This window comes from Gymnoscopelus braueri, assembly GCF_963280865.1.
Source record: "Gymnoscopelus braueri genome assembly, chromosome: 13".
Lineage (NCBI taxonomy): Eukaryota > Metazoa > Chordata > Actinopteri > Myctophiformes > Myctophidae > Gymnoscopelus > Gymnoscopelus braueri.
In genome coordinates this window covers 5,042,221-5,062,220 of record NC_137615.1, presented here as the reverse complement: position 1 = coordinate 5,062,220, position 20,000 = coordinate 5,042,221, and the positions used below count along the sequence as shown (strand labels likewise).

Here is a 20,000-nt window from a genome sequence, read left to right as displayed (position 1 = left end):
CAGTAGAAATATACCCTCCCCCTCATTATCATAACACAACAGGTGTGGGCATGAGGAGGAAGGAGGGACTAGGACAGGTGGGAGGTGCTAAGGTGAGAACCAGGTATACTTAATGAACTGGAGGCGTGTCCACATAAAAACATAATTTTAACACTTTCTGTACACTTTTTTGAAAAAATCTTCCTCCTAGTATAACCATAATACCTGATGATTATGTTTAAGGGGGAGAAAAAATCATTGAAAATCACGGCACCCCGTCTTTAAGCTGTGTAGGCCTATGTGTTGAACAACACAGCCCTGCAGCATTGCAGTTTAAGCGCAGATTTCAGCTTGGGAAAAGCACCCACCAACGGGTTTGGGTACGTGGAATCTGTTGCTGGTTCATAGTCACCATCGCGTTATCGTGGTATTCCTATTCTTGCTATTATGTTGCAAATGATTGTGTGTGTGTGTGTGTGTGTGTGTGTGTGTGCGGGAGAAATAACATTGACAGCTATATGACAGGTGACGAAAGCTTGCCAGACCATATGCAAGCTTAACAACGGTTGCTAAGCTAGCATTGGACAATGGCTTTTGGGGGTGGGGTTTAGCGAAGGGTCCATTTACACAATGCATATGACTGTTCTGCAGACAGCAGGGGGGAAATAGCGACACCTTTCAGGCCATTAATGAGAACTGCAGTCCTGAAAAGCACTTCCTCATTGGCTTCATATCCAGCCTGATACCAACCACTCTGCCTTCATCACCACACTCATCATCATCCTCACTCCTCCTGTTTATCTATCTGTATTTTCTCTCTCTCTCTCTCTCTCTCTGTCTGTGTCTCTGTGTGTGTGTGTGTGTGTGTGTGTGTGTGTGTGTGTGTGTGTGTGTGTGTGTGTGTGTGTGTGTGTGTGTGTGTGTGTGTGTGTGTGTGTGTGTGTGTGTGTGTGTGTGTGTGTGTGTCTGTGTGTGTGCGTATGTGCGTGTGCCTCTTTCTCTCTCTCTCTCTCTCTCTCTCTCTCTCTCTCTCTCTCTGTCCTAGCTTTTACTGTACGTCCTGGACACGGACCAGCTTTTCTCTTTCTCTCTTTTATCTCTCTCATCTCTCTCTCTCTCTCTTTTATCTATCTCTCTCTCTCATTCTTTCTCTCTTTTATCTCTCTCTCATTCACTCTCTCTTTGAAGTTGCCCTCCCTCTCTCCTCCTCTCTCGCTCCCTCGGTGGAATAACTCTTGTTCTCTTCTGCTCTCATTAAACTCTCTCTCCTCGTCTTTTCTTCTACTCTCTCTCTCTCTCTCTCTCTCTCTCTCTCTCTCTCTCTCTCTCTCTCTCTCTCTCTCTCTCTCTCTCTCTCTCTCTCTCTCTCTCTCTCTCTCTCTCTCTCTCTCTCTCTCTCTCTCTCTCTCTGATGTAACGCCCCCCTTTTGTTCCCATAAGCCCCAGCACAAAAACAGCATGTTTGTTTGTTCTCTCTCTCTCTCTCTCTCTCTCTCTCTCTCTCTCTCTCTCTCTCTCTCTCTCTCTCTCTCCTTGTCTTTTCTTCAACTCTCTCTCCCTCTCCCTCTCCCTCTCTCTCTGTGCACATATAGCTGTATGTGTGTGTGCTCTCCTCCCTTTGATTAGGTAGCTCAGCCCGCTAAATTGGCAACACACGCACACACACGCACACGCACGCACGCACGCACGCACGCACGCACGCACACACACACACACACACACACACACACACACACACACACACACACACACACACACACACACACACACACACACACACACACACACACACACACACACACACACACACACACACACACAGCTCAGATCCCTCAGTTGATGACAGTTCTGCCTCAACAACCTCTCTCTCTCTCTCTCTCTCTCTCTCTCTCTCTCTCTCTCTCTCTCTCTCTCTCTCTCCCCCTTCATTTCCTCTGCTAGACCTGGGAGCTGAAGGAGGCGATGAGGAGGTGAAGATGAAGGAGGAATGGATGTTTTGTGAATGTAAAAGGAGAGGCACAAAGGATGAGGAGGTGAAGAAAGAGAGGAAGACAGAGAGAGAGAGAGAGAGAGAGAGAGAGAGAGAGAGAGAGAGAGAGAGAGAGAGAGAGAGAGAGAGAGAGAGAGAGGGGGTGGTTTGATCAGCAGCCAACGTTTCATCCTTGTCAGTGTCAGTCTGCGCAGAGGAGAGAGAGAGAGAGAGAGAGAGAGAGAGAGAGAGAGAGAGAGAGAGAGAATAGAGGTATGGAGGGGAGGTGGTGGAGGCAACTGCTGCCTCAATGCACCGCTGCTCCCCGTTGAATGTCAGCATCCCTCCCCTCCTCCCCCTCCTCCCCTCCTCCTTCCCTCCCTCTCCTCTCCTCTCATTGTATTTGACCTTCCTCTCTCTGCGCTGCAGTGTCAACAACCCACCAGCAGATGGCGACTGGTTTAAAGCTAATAAAGGGGGGGCTGAGCGGCAGACGGCCAACATCAGAAGGAGACGGTGTGACCCAGTGTAACGGTGGGAGGTCCTTGGAGAGCGCCAGACTAGTGGCAGCGTGGTTGTCAAAAACAAGAGGCCCCCAAGGCCCCCCCCCCCCACTCCCCCCTCAGGGCCCCCCACGGAGCTGTTAAAAATCTCCGATCAGCTCCTGATCCATTCACACACACACACACACACACCAGCACACACACACACACACACACACACCGCACACGCACACACACACACACACACACACATACACACACACACACACACACACACACACACACACACACACACACACACACACACACACACACACACACACCGCCCTGTTTGTCTTTGCCAAGGTCAGCGGGTTTATATGTTATCGATCGGGGGGGAGGGGTGGCGGGGGGGTTTGGAACACGAGACGTGATCAGTCAATCCCGAGACGCGATCCAGAGTGCTCATGGATTTTATATTGGCTCCGCCCCCGTCGATGTTACTATACATCACTGTCCAATGAACACACAGGAACCACCTGCCTGAATCCCTCACCCCCCCACCCCCCCACCCCCCCTCTCTCTCTCTATATCTCTCTATCTCTCTCTCCCAGTGGTGGAAGAAGTACTCAGATATTTTACTAGTAAAAGTAACAATACCACAATATAAAAATACTCTGATACAAGTAAAAAGGCCTGTGTTCAAAATGTTACTTGAGTAAAAGTACAAAAGTATTTGGCACCAAAATATACTTAAAGTACCAAAAGTAAAAGTACTACAATGTTTGAAAAGAGCAGATCTACAAGCTCACAACGCGTCGCGATGCGACACGTTGTGAGCTTGTAGATCGGCTATTTTCAAATAGCCTATGTATAAAATAGGGCTAAAGTGGTTGATGTATGTTTTATAATGTAAACATTTATATCTGCAAAGTAACTAGTAACTAAAGTTTTCAAATGATTGTAGTGGAGTAAAAGTACAATATTTGCCAGTGAGATGTAGTGGAGTAGAAGTAAAAGTACTGACATTTTTAAATACTCCAGTAAAGTAAAAAATACCTCAAAATTGTACTTAAGTACAGTACTTGAGTAAATGTACTTAGTTACTTTACACCACTGCTCTCTCCCTCTCTCAATGCTTCACAGGAGCTGACAATTGTTTCCTGCATTGGGAAAAATCGACACTAAATCATCCGGCGAGAGAGAGAGAGCGGTTATTTATGTATTTGTTTATTTGTTTTCTTGACGAGGAGAGAAGGGTGGATGAAGACATGATGATGAGAGGGGAAGACAACAGCTCAGTACTTGGTGTTCTAAAGGCTATAACCAGTGGTGGAAGAGATACTCTTATCCTATATAGAGCACCGAAGTCTGACGTAATTTACACATCCTACCTGGTTCGCGGTTTTCCACCCCCGTTCTGAATCCCCATAGACATCTTTAATATCGCGTCAAATAAGAACTGTGTTCCAAAAATAAACTAATGATCCCGGTGGTTTGACTCATATGGATATGAAACATCAACTGACGGTGAGAAAACGATAATGTTACTTCCACCAAATTAGTTAAATTTTCGCCAGTATTGTTTTGGTCTTTTTTAAAGAAAAAAAATCATAGGGGGGCCCACAGTGAATCTTTGTCCCCAGGGCCCAGAATTTGGTGCTACGCCCCTGAAAATAGGGCTTAAGTGCTTAATGGATGTTTTATAATGTAATAATTCATATCTGCAAAGTTACTAGTAACTAGTAACTAAAGATTTCAAATAATTGTAGTAGGGTAAAAGTACAATATTTTGCATTTGAGATGTAGTGGAGTAGAAGTAAAAGTATTGAAAATTTTAAATACTCCAGTTAAGTAAAAATACCTGAAAATTGTACTTAAGTACAGTACTTGTGAAAATATACTTAGTTACTTTACGCCACTGCCTTTCATGCTTGCAACTTTCATATTTACCGTACACTGTGTATTTGTACATTATTGCGCATTGTGGCCCTACAGTATATAACTACATTATTGCGCAATAGTCGGATCGTCGGTGCAACGTAGGTAGTTCTGTAAAAGAAGCAAATGCCGAAATACTCTGTTACAAGTGAAAGCCCTGCATTCGTATTTTTACTTGAGTAAAAGCACAAAGATTTTGGCATCAAAATATACTTACAGTACCAAATGTAAAAGTACTCATTATGCAGAACGGCCCATTTAATTTGGATTGTAATTAGTAATGCATTAATGTTGCAGCTGGTTAAGGTAGGGCTTTATGTGCTGCTGCATAGATTAACCTATATCGGAATACTGATATATTATTGATTTCAGCTGTTACAATTCCAAACATGCAAACATGACCCGCTTTAATTACTTCAGTCTATATTAGTAGCTTCATGACTAGTATTAAAATTCTATTGTCTTTTTTATGTCCAATGTATTTGTATTTGTAGTTCATAAAGTTAACATAATCATAACTAAACGCATTTGAAATAAAAAAAGAAACGTTACTTTTCAGGATTTTCCAATTAAAAAATAGCAAAACTAAATTCAGGATTCCAATTAAAAAATAGCAAAAATACCAGATCTACAAGCTCAAAACGTAGAGAGTTGCAGTGTGAATACGTCCGAGTCAGGAAGGCCCATGCAGGCACGTGCACAACATGGACATCAAAGGGGGCTCGAGCCCCTGCCCTTTTACCCGCCTTTTAACCCATTAAGACCGGGAACGTGTCATTTTTAGATTCCTTTGGGCTATTCAAGAATAGCAGATGTACAAGCTCATACGAGTGCCGCGCTATGAGCTTGTAGATCTGCTATTTTTGAAAAATTTTGAAAAATGTGCGCACATCTTTGAATATATATTTTTAAAGCGACCATTTTTAACTCAAATCTTTGCTTCTGGGGATTCTACAAATGTCTTCTAAATCCTAAAAGTTTTTTTTTAAACGTATGTTGGTATAATATCAGTGGTTCTCAAACTTTTTGGTGTCAAGGAACCCCACAATGATATGTATTTGGCCGCAGACCCCCATCTCAAAATATGTTGTTCCAGGGACCCCCAGAAGCAAAGATTTGAGTAAAAAAAGTTCGCTTACTTTTAAAAAATATATATATATTCAAAGATCTGCAGAAACTTCACGATTTTTCAAAAATAGCAGATCTACAAGCTCATAGCGCAGCACTCGGTGCCCTTACAGAAATCTTAAAATGACACAGATGCGTTCCCGGTCTTAATGGGTTAAAAAATGTCCTCTCCAGACCATGAATGCAGCATTTACTCCGGTGAAAGGAATGCAAATGTCCCCTTTCCATGCCGTACACCCAAAGGCAGCATTCAAGAGAATTGCCTTTTCCTAACTCTCCTGAACTCAAATGCAAATCGCCCTCTTTGTATAAATCCATGCCGTTCGCCGCATCTCCAGTAAAGGCTAGATTATACTTAGTTGAGCGTGGCGTTGCGCACAGAAAATAGCCGCACTACAAGCTCACGGCGCGTCGCTCTGCGATGCGCCGTGAGCTTGTAGATCGGCTATTTTCGGGGCTAGAAATGCCAAACAAAATTCCAGCCCCTTTCAGCCCCTGTCCCTCGACCATTCTCTCCACATCCCTGGCAAGGATGCTACTTTTCATCCGTAGTCCGTAGACCCTGACGACTGAACTGCAAACGTGAAAGCCTCCATAAACAAGAGTTTCACCTCATTTTACCTGTAACTGTGTTGTGACAACAAAGTGGATTGATTGATATAACAATAAAACGAGATGTATTGCAGGGAAAAAACATGTTCCTGCCATGTAACCTCAAGACTACCACAAAACAGCAGAAAGACCACAACAATACAGCAATATGACGTGCACACATAAATAAACTCTGTGTCTGTGTTAAGACAGACTAAAATAATAGTTTCAACCTCACAAAGACATCAAATTGAATCAGTTAATAAGCTTGTATACCTACACAGTAAAATGTGAAGTATTCATTTAACTCAAAGTGTAAAACTTGTCTGCACTTTCAGAGTTAATTAAAGCACAACGTAGCGTGTAATGTCGTTGTTGGTAGGGATAAACACCGAAGCACCCGGGAGGAAGTGGACTGAGAAAGGGGAGGAGCCAAACTGAAGTTCCTGTTTAACACAAAAAGGAGACGGTGCCCCAGAGGCAAAAACAAAGGATGTTTTTTCTTCTTTTTGCTTTTCTCGACGCGAGACACTGTCGCACTACAATCAGGCTTAACACTCCAGTGTGTGTCTGTCTGTCTGTCTGTCTGTCTGTCTGTCTGTCTGTCTGTCTGTCTGTCTGTCTGTCTGTCTGTCTGTCTGTCTGTCTGTCTGTCTGTCTGTCTGTCTGTCTGTCTGTCTGTCTGTCTGTCTGTCTGTCTGTCTGCTGTGTGTGTGTGTGTGTGTGTGTGTGTGTGTGTGTGTGTGTGTGTGTGTGTGTGTGTGTGTGTGTGTGTGTGTGTGTGTGTGTGTGTGTGTGTGTGTGTGTGTGTGTGTGCGTGCTGTCTCACCTCATGTTTGGGGCATTTGACGGAGAAGTCATCGTCATGGAACGTACAACCTGTAGGAACACAGAGACACAGAAGAATGGAGACCATGAGAGAGAGAGAGAGAGCAGATATACAGTATAAGATCTACAAGCTCACAACGCATGGCGTCGCCACGTGTCGTGAGATTTTAGATCTGCTATTTCCGGTGCAATTTCACAGGTGCACGACTAGTGTGAATCAGGCATAACTCCAACCCTAACCTTAAAGGGGATTTCCACTCATTTTCAACATTGAACTATGGCTTTAATACACCTTAGAACTGTTGTGTGGAAATAAGAAGAAAGTCCCCCCCCCCCTCCTTCTATGTTGCCTAGAACTGGATAATTGATTGAGGTCATGTGATCAGTGACATACGCAGGGTGTACTTTTGACACACATACACACACAGACCTGCTTATAGACTCATGAAGAGCCATGCCGTAAAAAGACAGAGACCCAGAAATAGATGGAGAGGGAGTGATAGAGAGAGAGTGAGAGGGGGTAGAGGGAGACGGATAGAAAGAGAGAGCGAGAGGGGGGGGGGGGGGTAGAGAGAGAGGGAGTTATCGTGAGAGAGGGGGAGAGAGCGGGGTGATAGAGAGAGAGAGGGAGGGGGGGGTGATAGAGAGAGAGAGGGAGGGGGGGGTGATGGAGAAAGACATTTCTCCATCTTTTATTGTTTTATTTCACACTTGCTTTGGCAATGTAAACGTATGTTTCCCATGCCAAATATGCTCATTCAAATTGAATTGAATTGAATTGAATTGAATTGAATTGAATTGAATTGAATTGAATTGAATTGAATTGAATTGAATTGAATTGATAGAGTGATATAAAGAGGACGTGGTGTTGCAGGCAGATTAAAACAGAGGTCTTCTAATCCCCCTCTACAGCGTGAGGTATACAGGGCAATACCAAAAGCATACACATGTGAGTTGTTACAGTTACAGTATAACAGTTGGGCATCATGCCCAACTGTTATACTGTAGGCAACACAAAATGCTTTGTTCATTAACCCATTTAGACCGGGAAAGAATCCGTGTCATTTTTTAGATTTCTTTGGCTATTCAGAAATAGCAGATATACAAGCTCATAGTGCGGCACCGAGTGCGCTAAGAGCTTGTACTGTAGATCTGCAATTCTTTCGTGAAAAATCATATTTTTTTTTGCAAATCTTTGAATATATAATTTTTTAAGTGAACATTTGTAACTCAAATCTTTGCTTCAAAAATAGCAGATATACAAGCTCATAGCGCGGCACTAGTATATCTGCTATTTTTGAATAGTCAAAGAAATCTAAAATGACAGAGACGCGTCCCCGGATTGAATGGGTTAAAAAAATTAAAATAAATGTACGCTCTCAACGTTAAATGAATGCATGCCTTTCTAAGCTTCTGTTCTAAATGTGTTTTCTGTCACTCCCCATGCACGTGTGTCCCTGTGCACAAGCTGGGAAAGATGTGAATATACACAGCTGAGGTTGGCCCCATTATCTCCATAGCACCATAGTGGAAATATAAGTCCAATTGTTCCCCATTAAGTCACAAAACCACATCATCTGCATGCTGTCGTGCTTTCCCTGGAAGCTTTACCGTGTGCCTTCACTGAAGATTCTGCTGCTGGGATTCACCACCGTGAATTTGAGACTTAATTGGTGAACAATTGGACTTTTTATTCACTATGGAGCTACTGAACTAATGGGGTAAACCTCACACCAGTCCCAGGATGTGCACAGGGACACACGTGCATCTCGCGTGCACGAGGGAAATGACAGAAAGCACATTTTAGGAAGTGGGCTTAAATATGAAATATGAAATGGGTTGGGGCTGCACCACCCCACATGTAAACATAGTAATAATGTAATAATGTTTCTTGTCAAATTGAAAACAGTTTTTGTTGGCATTTTGTAGCATCTCTACGTATCTCTATCTCTCCAGCTCTTTAATGAACAGAAAATAAATGTTCAGGTGGGTTGCCAATTTCATCTGATCAGGAGAGAGCACCCATTTATCAGCTTCAATTTTACACTTTTCCGATTCCAATGCTGTCTGCTCATTTCTTTGTTTCATCACTTCTGTATCTGTATCCTGTATGAGTTCTCTCTCCTGATTGGATAAAATGTGTATCATGACCTGAAAATGCATTTTGCATATGCATATACGACTGAAGTGGTTAGTGTATGTTTTGTAATAATAATCGAAATCTACAAAGTAACTAGTAACTAAAGTTTTCAAATAATTGCAGTGGAGTAAAAGTACAATATTTGCCTCTGAGATGTAGTGGAGTAGAAGTAAAAGTGTTGAAAATTGGAAATACTCAAGTAAAGTAAAAAATACCTCAAAATTGTACTTAGTTCTTGTACTTAGTTACTTTACACCACTGCAACTAACTTATACATACGGTATGTACAAATAGAGTGGTCATCTTCAGTGCCCATGTGACATGTCGGTGCCCGCGCACAATGCATGCAGTCACATGTAATATATGCCGCATGGCTATTCTTGTACCAAGCATCTCTGCTGACCTACAACACACCTTTACACAGATGTGTGTTCATTTCAGTGTGCGACACCTGTTTTCAGCCCTATATAGTAAGCGCAAACTTCCCTACCTCTGTCATAGGATACAGAATACACTAAATAAATAAATAGATAGGCTACACCGCAGATAAATAAATACACTACAGATGATAGATAAATACACTACACTTTCAAAACATTCATGTTAAGAGTATACAGATATTTTTATATATTTGAGATATTTGCATGTTCTTCCCGTGTCCGCTAGGGTAGGTACTCTCACAAAAACATGCAGTAATCCTGGTCTCTATACTGCCTCCCCCTGGCCAGCCGGGGCGCCTGATGGAGGAGAAGGGAACTGGTTGGAATAACGTGTTCCTTCCACGCGCTACGTCCTACCGGGGAAACTCCCCCCCTGTCAGGTGATAAGAAGGCTTGTTAGCTCTCATGCATTGAAGGAGGCATGAGCTCGGCTCTGAGCTCTCCCTAGGTTGGCACAGGGAGTGTAGTGCCCAGGATTACTTAGAAAATTGGCACTGGTTGAACAAAATGGGGTTACAAAAATCGTGGGATAAAAATGTATTTAAAAAAAAAAGAGTAGACAGATAGTTGAACCTTCAACATTAATATCTTCATTCATGTGTTTCAACCACCAAACTAACAGTCCATACATTTTTACCATAAAAATAAATGTCTTTGGCGGTTACAGGGTTTATTTGTATTTCATTTTTGTATTTGAAGTAAAGGTACCTGATTATTTACAGCCATTTCTTCAGTTTCATAACTTCTAATTTTTACCACAACCGTAGGAGAATGAACACAGGGTTCTGTGTTTGATAACGCAGCGCTGCCAGCTCAGTGAGTGAATATCCCTGCTCGGCTAACTATCTAACTAATGTCCCATTACTGTGCATTAGCTAGAATCTATTAAATTTTGCACATCCTTCTAGCTTGTCAGCTGGTGCCAGCAGGTACTGGCTAGCTGAACCCCATTTGTTTCCACCATCAGTATTGCTATAAAACGCTAACAGGATTCCAGTGAACATTTCTTAGTAACCGTAGCGCCGATTTAAAATCAGTTTTTGCAACAATTTGACATTAAACATTATAACAGTGTTTACATGTGGTGTGGGTGCAGCAGCCCCAACCCTAATTTGATTGACACATTTCATATATAAGCTCCTGTTCTAAAATGTGCGTTCTGTCACTCCCCTCATACCTGCCAACATCAGACTGTGGAAAAATCTGGAGATTTTCTTGGAGGGACGGATGGGGGCGGGCAGTGGTGTAAAGTAACTAAGTACATTTACTTAAGTACTCTACTTAAGTACAATTTTGAGGTACTTTTACTTTACTGGAGTATTTCCAATTGTCTATACTTTTACTTCTACCCCACTACATCTCAGAGGCAAATATTGTACTTTTACTCCACTACAATTAATTGAAAACTTTAGTTACTAGTTACTTTTCAGATATAAATTATGATATTATAAAACATACATTAACCACTTTACCACTATTTTATACATATGCTATTTTCAAATATTTTAATACTTTTACTTTTGGTACTTTAAGTACATTTTGATGCCAATACTTTTGTACTTTTACGCAACTACGTTTTGAATTCTGGACTTTTACTTGTAATGGAGTATTTCTACATTGCAGTATTGATACTTTTACTTAAGTAAAGAATTTGAGTACTTTTTCCACCACTGGGGGCGGGGCAGCCAAACCCCAGAAGCAAAGATTTGAGTAAAACATTTTCGCTTTAAAAAAATATATGTATATTCAGATTTGCACACATTTTCAAGATAAAAAAAAAATAGCAGATCTACAAGCTCGTAGCAGCAGCGCTACGAGCTTGAATATCTAATATTTTTTAATAGCCAAAGTATAAAATAATGGTTAAAGTGGTTAGATGCGTTCCCGGTCTTAATGGGTTAAACTGAGCAGGTGGGTGCCTTGCATGGTTCCCTCTGCCGTCGGTGTGTGTGTGCGTGTGTGTGCGTGTGTGTGTGTGTGTGTGTGTGTGTGCGTGTGTGTATACGTACGTGCAAATAGGATAATGTAGTGCACATTGTAAAAGCACTTTGTATGAATAACGCTATAGAAATGCAGAGCATTTATAAGAAATCTGCATGGAAGAAATGACGCAATATCTCACACACACACACACACACACACACACACACACACACACACACACACACACACACACACACACACACACAGCTATCTCTCGCTCATCATCGCAATTATTCAACTCGCATGCGCTCTCTCACTCTCTCTCTCTCTTCTCTCCTATCACTCAATAATGTTCCGTCTTGATGCATTTTCCTTCTCTAAGCCCTCCTCCTCCTCCTCCTCCTCCTCCTCCTCCTCCTCCTCTTCTCTCCATCCTTTTCATTTCCTCCATTCGCTCTGCCCGGCTCATTTGTCCTCTCTCTCGCCCTCTCAATCCACCTTCAATTTTCCACTCCCTACCTATCATCCCCCCCCCCCCAACCATTCATTTATTCTTCTCCGGCCCGTGCTTTTCTTCCCTCTCCGGCGGTCTGCGGTCGCCTCTCTCTCTCTCTCTCTCTCTCTCTCTCTCTCTCTCTCTCTCTCTCTCTCTCTCTCTCTCTCTCTCTCTCTCTCTCTCTCTCTCTCTCTCTCTCTCTCTCTCTCTCTCTCTCTCTCTCTCCTGTCCTGACGTAGTGGTATTTGGGGAGGGTCTTACCTATCTTCTTAGCACAGACGTAGTGGTATTTGGGGAGGGTCTTACCTATCTCCTTAGCACAGACGTAGTGGTAATTGGGGAGGGTCTTACCTATCTCCTTAGCACAGACGTAGTGGTAATTGGGGAGGGTCTTACCTATCTCCTTAGCACAGACGTAGTGGTATTTGGGGAGGGTCTTACCTATCTCCTTAGCACAGACATAGTGGTATTTGGGGAGGGTCTTACCTATCTCCTTAGCACAGACGTAGTGGTATTTGGGGAGGGTCTTACCTATCTCCTTAGCACAGACGTAGTGGTATTTGGGGAGGGTCTTACCTATCTCCTTAGCACAGACGTAGTGGTATTTGGGGAGGGTCTTACCTATCTCCTTAGCACAGACGTAGTGGTAATTGGGGAGGGTCTTACCTATCTCCTTAGCACAGACGTAGTGGTAATTGGGGAGGGTCTTACCTATCTCCTTAGCACAGACGTAGTGGTATTTGCGGTTGCAGCCTCGCCAGCAGCAGAGGAGGGACGCCCCCGTGATCTGGCACTTGTAGCAGTCCTGGGGTCAGACGGACGGACGGACGGACAAAGGGGAGAGAGAAGGAGGAGACAGACCGAAGGACAGGAGAGAGAGAGAGAGAGAGAGAGAGAGAGAGATGGTTAACAATGCCTCATTGCTATTGGGCATATGGGCATATCTCGTATCGCTGCTGTAGGGCAGAAACCTCTTATCTTCATATTTTAACTTTCTGTGTTTTTTGTTGTTGTAAATTACCGTCCCTACTTGATCATCCTACAGCGTCACACTGCAGAAGGATCAAAAGTCGTAGATCTACAAGCTCGAAGCGCGGCGCGAAGCGACGCGCTTTGAGCTTGTAGATCTGCTACTTTTGCTATTTTTTTATTAGAATCCTCAAAAGTAACAGTTTTGGACATATGAGGTTTCCACCCAACAGAGACGATATCTCATATTATGCTCTCTTCATTGCATTGTCATTGTATCTACCTCTTATTACAGTATTAAGTAAACATATAATGTGTATACTATTGTCTGTGTATACATTATTGTCACTGTCGGCCTTGAAACCTTGTATCTCTACACACTTCATATTTATTTTTCATAGGTTTATGGCCTATCTAATACTTCGGCGTGTGACAAATAGCGATAATAGCCGAGCTACAAGCTCAGAACGCATGACAGCACGACGCATTGTAAGCTTCTGCTTGGGCTCATCTGCTTATTTTAGCTATTTTTGAAAAATAAATAGGTACTGTACAATTATAACTTTTCGCCTGTAATGCCATGGCCAAAATAGGGATGACAAGTTGGAAATAGTTAGGTCTGTCTATGGATTTTATACATTTTTAACCAATGCAAAACAATAGCTTGTGCCTAAATAATATACATTGAAGCAATTGGAACACAGGTTCTTTTTTCCATTTCCTGAAAAGTTTTGGACATTATACGTTTTTTGCGGCCAACAGTGATGTTATGTAAGCTATCGTCAGTGGTGTAAAGTAACTAAGTACGTTTACTCAAGTACTGTACTTAAGTACAATTGTGAGGTACTTTTACTTTACTGGAGTATTTCCAATTGTCTATACTTTTACTTCTTCTCCACTACATCTCAGATGTAAATATTGTACTTTTACTCCACTACAATTATTTGAAAACTTTAGTTACTAGTTACTATGCAGATATAAATTATTACATAAAAAAAACATACATTAACCACTTTAGCCCTATTTTATACCCTATTTTATACCTAGGCTATTTTATACCTCACAATGCGTCGCATCGCGACGCATTGTGAGCTTGTAGATCTGCTATTTCCAAACATTTTATTACTTTTACTTTTGGTACTTAAAGTACATTTTGATACCAATACTTTTGTACTTTTACTCAAGTACATTTTGAATTTGAACTGACCCTTTTACTTGTAACAGAGTACTTCTACATTGCAGTATTGATACTTTTACTTTAAGTAAAACATTTCAGTACTTTTTCCACCACTGATGTAAGCTAATCGTTACCGTTTGGGCCGAGCCGACGGCCGCCTCCTTCAGCCCGTACAGCCTCCCGGAAACCATCACCACCCCTTTGGTCCAGATGGCACAGTTCTCATGAGCCCAGTGCTCGTTGGCCTCGGCTTCGCCCCGCAGCCTCTGGAACAAGCCGCCTCGCTGCTGCTGGTCGCCCTCGGAGCCCCCCTCGCCGGTGGCAGCGGTGGCGTTGCCCCCCGCCGCCTGAAGTTGCCGCATCCTCCTGAACCTCTCCCGGAGCGTCAACCTCCGCGGGCCGCCTCCGCCGCCGCCGCGGCCCCCTCTTTCCGCCCGCTCCGCCCGCCTGTGTCGCCAGTGATGGTGCCCGCCGCCGCCGCCGCTACCGCCCTCTTGAGCCGAGGCTTCCGTACTGCCGTCCTTCTCCGCGCCGCCCTCCTCTCCCTCGCTCTTGGAGGAGGAGGGGCCGGCCGGCTCCAGGCCGACCTCCTGGCTGCTACTGTGGTCGTCGGCCGTCTCTGGGTTTTCCCTGATGCGTTCGGTGTGTCTGGACAGGATCTTCCGTGGAACGCTGTCCTCTGTGTAGTAGGGTCCGCACAGGTCCCCCAGGTCTCTGAAGTTTGCCGGCCTTCCGCACAGGCAACACGTAAGACACTGTCTGTCCGAGAGGTTTCTGAGGACCGTGGGTCCCTGGCGCATCGCCACGGCGCGCGGCACTATCCTGGCCACCGTGATGGGGTTCTTCATTTTGAGGAGCCTCCTTTTCCTACGTTTCTGAAGAACCAAGGCCTCCTCGGGCCTGTTGACGACGGCACACCAGGAGGAGAAGTCTCTGGCGTCGGTGATGCGCACGTACGGGCGGAAGGACAGCTTCGTGTCCCTGGGGAGGGGTCTGCGTCTGATCCGTTTCACGGCGACGGTCTCGGTCTTCTCCGACACCGTGACCACGGGACCTACGACGCTGTCCTCCTTTTCCTCGCTCGTTTCCGTTCCCCTCTTCTCTCTCTCCTCTCTCTCCCTCTCCTCTTTCTCTGTCTGTTCGCAGGCGGCTGCCCTCACCACGGCCTCGATGACCTCCAGGGCGTCCTTCATGCCCGGCTTCGGCCCAGGCTTTTTGTGCACCTTGACGGGCTTGCCGCCGGGGGTCTGCTCGGCCAGGGCCTTCCCTCGTTTCCTCTTGGTGGGGTTTGCCGAGGGTTTCCTGCCTCTCCGGGGCTTCTGGATGAGCTCTGTGCTGGCGGCCTGGGGGGGCTCTGCCGTCTCTACTTGGCTGATGGGAAGAGGCAAAGACAACTCAGCGGGGGGCGTCTCGATTTCTTCCTTCTCCGCTACCTCCTCCTGTTCTTGTTGTTGTTGTTGTGGTTTCTGCTCTAGCGTTTCGGTCGATGGCGTCTCGGGTGCGTCCATTCCCTCCGCAGGGGCCTGACCTTTCCGTCGCTTCCTCCTTTGCTTCAGGTGCATTTCGTGATTGTTCTTAATGGCCCGCTGTTTGGCTAGCCGCGGCGTCGTTACGATCAAGCTCCCGGCCTCCAAGGCGACCTCCGACGCGTCTGTGCTTTCCACCATGGCCCATCGCTTCCTCTTGGTTCTGGTGGGCTTGATGGGCTTGATGCCCGCGGCTGAGTCTGGTACCCCCGCTGGGGCCGGCTGCATTAATCCTCCCTGGCCCCCCGCCGCCTCCTTCTGGGCCCCCGTTGAGTTCCAAACCGGGACGCCTGCCGCCTCCCCCTTAATCTCTTTGCTTCCTGTCGTCTTGTCCCGTCTCGCTCCTTCCAGTTTCACGTTTTCTTGCCTGGTTTCCTCCTGCCTTACCGCCTCCACACACGCCTCCTGTCTCACCTCGTATGGGTCTGGTGCCTGTTGTCTCACCTCGCGTCTCTCCCGTTCCCGTCTCACCTCCTCCTTCCTCGCTTCCCTTTCCTCTTGTCTCACTCCCTCCTTTTTAGATTCGACACGTTTGGCCTCTCCCTTCAGTATGTCAGTGTCATTAACTGTCGCAGACGTCTCGCCCTCCTTCAGGACATGTTGGGACAGAACCTTACTTGCTGTATCGTCTGTTAGAGCGCTGTCTGCCTGGGGAGCTGACGGTAGATGTTTCTTTGAACTGGGAGATGTAATTTTCTGCACCATGGCCTCATATTTCTGCCCCCTGCCTTTGCGTGGAGGGAGTACTTTTGTTCTAGTGGGGCACTGAGGGAGCGTGGCTGGTGCCTCAATCGTGATGTCACTGTCGCCCACGGTGGGCTGTGCGTCTTTGGTCAGGGAAACGCTCACGGAGGCCTTCTTTTTGGGTGGACCTCGCTTCCTTTTGGGGCCACGGACGCCCTTTTCCTTGGGTTTGGGTGGAGCCTGTTCAACCAGGGTGGTTTCAGGTGGTGGTGGTTTTGGTTTTGGCTTCGGGCCTCTCTTTTTCTTCACGGGCACCGGAGACGGCTCTGGGCTGAGTTTTCGTTTTATCGGAAGTACTGTCTTCTCTTCAGCTTGAATAGTTGGTGGAGGTGGAACGAGCGGGGCTTTTGAATCTTTGTTCTTGTCTGTTTTAGGCGTGACACTTAGATCTGTGTTCTTGTCTGTTTTAACAATGACACTTACATCCTGTTCTATCCTCGGAGGCGCTTCTGCTTTCAGAGGAACATCAACAGGTTTTATTTCTGTCAGAGTTTGTGCCGGAATGTTTTCCTCTGTGTCTTTCTCTTTCTCTTTGTCCTTCTCTTTCTCTTTTGAAAGTGAGGTCTTTCTGGATCTGAGGATCATGTTCTTTCCATCATTGCCCGTTGCTTTTATTTCATAGCTTTCCTGTTTAACTTCCTGGATTACTTGTTTTGTTTCCTGGATTATTTGTTTTGTTTCCTGGATTACTTGTTTTACTTCCTGGTTTACTTGTTTTGCTTCCTGGTTTACTTGTGGTAGAGCCTTTAGGCTCTTTTGTCCTCTACTCGATGCCCCTGAAGGCTGAATTGTTCCTTCTTGTTGTATGAGCTTTGCTTTAGAAATGGAGCCTTTGGGTCGACCCACTGAGGCCTTGGGGGGCACAACGTCAACAGGAGGTAAAACATCAGCAGGCTCAGGTCCTGGCTTAGGCCCTGGTTTTGGACCAGGCTTCAGGCCTGGTTTTGGACCTGGTTTGGGTCCAGGTTTTGATCCAGGTTTTGGTCCAGGTTTAGAACCCGGTTTGGGTCCTGGTTTGCGTTTCACAGGGGGCTCAACTTTCAGGGGCAGATCTGGTAAAATTGACTCCACTAGTGTAGGGCATGGTTTAGGCCCAGGTTTAGGCCCAGGTTTAGGTCCAGGCTTAGAGAAGGGTTTAGGTCCTGGTTTGGGACCTGGTTTTACTCCTGGTTTTGGCCCTGGTTTTGCTCCTGGTTTTGGTCCAGGTTTGGGCCCTGGTTTGGGCCCAGGTTTTGAACCTGGCTTGGGCCCAGGTTTTCTCTTCACATGAGGCTCGACTTTAGGCGGCAGTTCCGGTGCGTTGAATGAGCGAGTGCACATTCTAGAGCGAGAGCCCTCGGTTAAAGGTTTCGGCGCCTGCGTGGAGTCCTGATGAGCGAGGTCCATCTGCTCTGAGAAGAGTGCGGTTTTGCTGGGGGTCATGCAGGGTGTCTGTGGCGGCGGCGAGGGGACTCCCTCCTCCTCCTTCTCCCCCTCCCTGTCTAAGCTCAGCTGTCGGCCAATTCCCACACCCGAGGGCACGAGTCTCCTCCTTCCCCTGACGTGCTTCCGTCCGAAGGCCCGTGGCTGAGCAGACGGGGCCACAGGTTCAGGCTTGGCCGAGGGGGTCACAGCGCTGGCAGAGCTGATTCCTGGCTCCATATCCTCATCCCCTTTCTTGGGGGAGGGCGGGGTGTCAGCCCAGGAGGGGGCCGAGGGAAGGATCGACTTCCCGGGCAGCTGAGGGGAGTCTGGCTCCAGTACTTTAGAGTCACTGTGATCGACGTGATCCAGGGCCTGGGTCTGAGTCGGAGGCGTTGCCTTGTCGTTGAGGGCTGAGAAGACAGGCATAGCAGACTGGGGCTGAGGAGCTGTGTCACCGATGACCGAGTCTCTTTCTGAAGCGTCTGGTAGAGCCACCGTTGCTGCGGTTTCCGTTGCGTCCGGCTGAGCAGCGGTCTCTGCAGGCTCAGTGTCAGTATGAAGGTCTGTGAGAGGCTCTGGACTCTCTGTCCTGCTGCAGAGCTCTTCAGAAGGCTCCTCTGACTCGTCTCTGTTATTTATGTTCTTGTCCGTCGATGACTGGCTCACTGTCGCCTCCTCGCTCTCCTCCTCCTCCTCCTCCTCCTCCTCCTCCCTAACCTCTGCAGATGGAGGAGGGGATGGAGAATGTTGCTGCTGTTGCTTTATTTCCTCCTCCTCCTCCTCCTCCTCCTCCTCCTCCTCCACATCCCCCTCCTCTTCATCCTCCTCCTCATCTTCTTCCTCCTCCTCCTCATCTTCCTCTTCTCTGCTCCCTCCCTTCTCTGAGTAGGCAGCATCCGAGGCCTCGTGTCGGGGGGTCGGCGAGGGGTTCTCTGAGCTGTCCTCCTTCTCTGTGGAATATTGATCCTGTTCAAGGTCACCCCTAGAAATGAAAGGCGACGTTTTGGCAGAGCTCTCCGAGGCGGTGGGAGATTCGGACTTGAAGGCCTCCGATTTCAACTCCTGCTCCGGGGGTCCCTTGGGGCTGGTGTCGGAGAGAGATTGCTCCACAGAGTCCCTGGCATCGGGGTCATATTTGCTTTGGATGTCCTGGTACACAGCCTCCTCATAGCAGTAGCTCTTCTCCATAACCTCTGTGTTTGTTTTGCTGAAGAGAGCCGGGCTCTTCTCGTCCTCGGACCATTTCTCCAGCTTCTCCGGAGAGTTGGCGGCGAGCGAGTCCTTCTCCTGGTCGGGTGCCGTTTTCACCGGCACTTCCTCCTCTTCGGCCAGCTTCTCTGTCCAGGCCGACTCCTCAAAGTTCTCTTTCACGGGCTCGCTGTTGCGCTGGATGTCTGGAGGGGAGTCCCTCTCCTGTTTCATCGGACTGGGGATGGTGACACTGGCGGGAGAGCGCTCGTCCCCTACGCTTTTCACCGGCGTGCTCATGCCATCTCCCCCCTGCCCCGACTGGCACCTGGGATCGGGGGTCATGTTGTGAAGACCGGAATCCCCAGACCTGGTGGACATGTCGTCCGGGGACGTCATGGAGCAGGAGGAGACGGCGTCGAGGCTGAGGTGCGCGTTGTTGGCCGCCTGGGCCGGACTCCTGCCTTGGCCGCAGTAGTAGTAGCCTCTGTCCAGCTGCTCATCACTGCTACTGGAGTACCCGCCCTCGTGGAGCTCCATGGGCAGCTGGTGGTGTTGCGGGGTGGAGTAAGGGTCCTGCATGGGGCCTCCCCCACCCAAACCGCCACCTCCGTCAGGATAGGGCGGGCTCTTGTACTCCTTGTAGTCGTCGCCCCCCTTCTTGGAGGAGGTGCCGCTGCCGGCGCTGCTGTTGCTCCCTCCGCTGCTGCGCTTGGCCGCCTTCTTGTTGGCCACCAGGGCCTCGGACAGCAGCAGCTGCTGGACGTTGTTGGAGATGTTCTCCACCTGAGAGGTCAGGGCGTTCAGGCTCCACAGGCTGGGGTTGGACAGCAGCTTCTCCGAGAAGCGCTCCTTCATGGTGGGCCCCTGGGAGGCGGAGGTGTAGCCGTGGGGGCCGCCGTGCTGGGGGGGCATGCCGGGCGAGGGGTGCGAGGAGCGCGGCGGGATCAGCATGGCCGCCGAGGCGTTTCCCGGCTCCTGCTGCTGCTGCATGCCGGCCGACGACGACGAGGAGGAGGAGGAGGAGGCCGCCCCCCCGCCCCCGGGGGTCATGGGAGGCTGGCCGTACTGAAAG

The 20,000-nt window shown here is 47.2% G+C and overlaps 1 protein-coding gene across 1 annotated transcript in view; it reads right to left on the bottom strand.

The window, feature by feature from the left end:
* The window catches only part of rai1 (retinoic acid induced 1), a gene marked incomplete at its 5' end in the record, with an annotated part of 24,358 nt that overhangs the window by 3,097 nt on the left and 1,261 nt on the right, over nt 1-20,000 (bottom strand). The window contains 4 exon segments of the mRNA XM_080448102.1: nt 6,920-6,969; nt 12,629-12,722; nt 14,198-18,456; nt 18,607-20,000. The exon segment at nt 18,607-20,000 is cut by the window's right edge and continues 617 nt beyond it. Coding sequence (XP_080304228.1) covers nt 6,920-6,969; nt 12,629-12,722; nt 14,198-18,456; nt 18,607-20,000 — 5,797 coding nt within the window.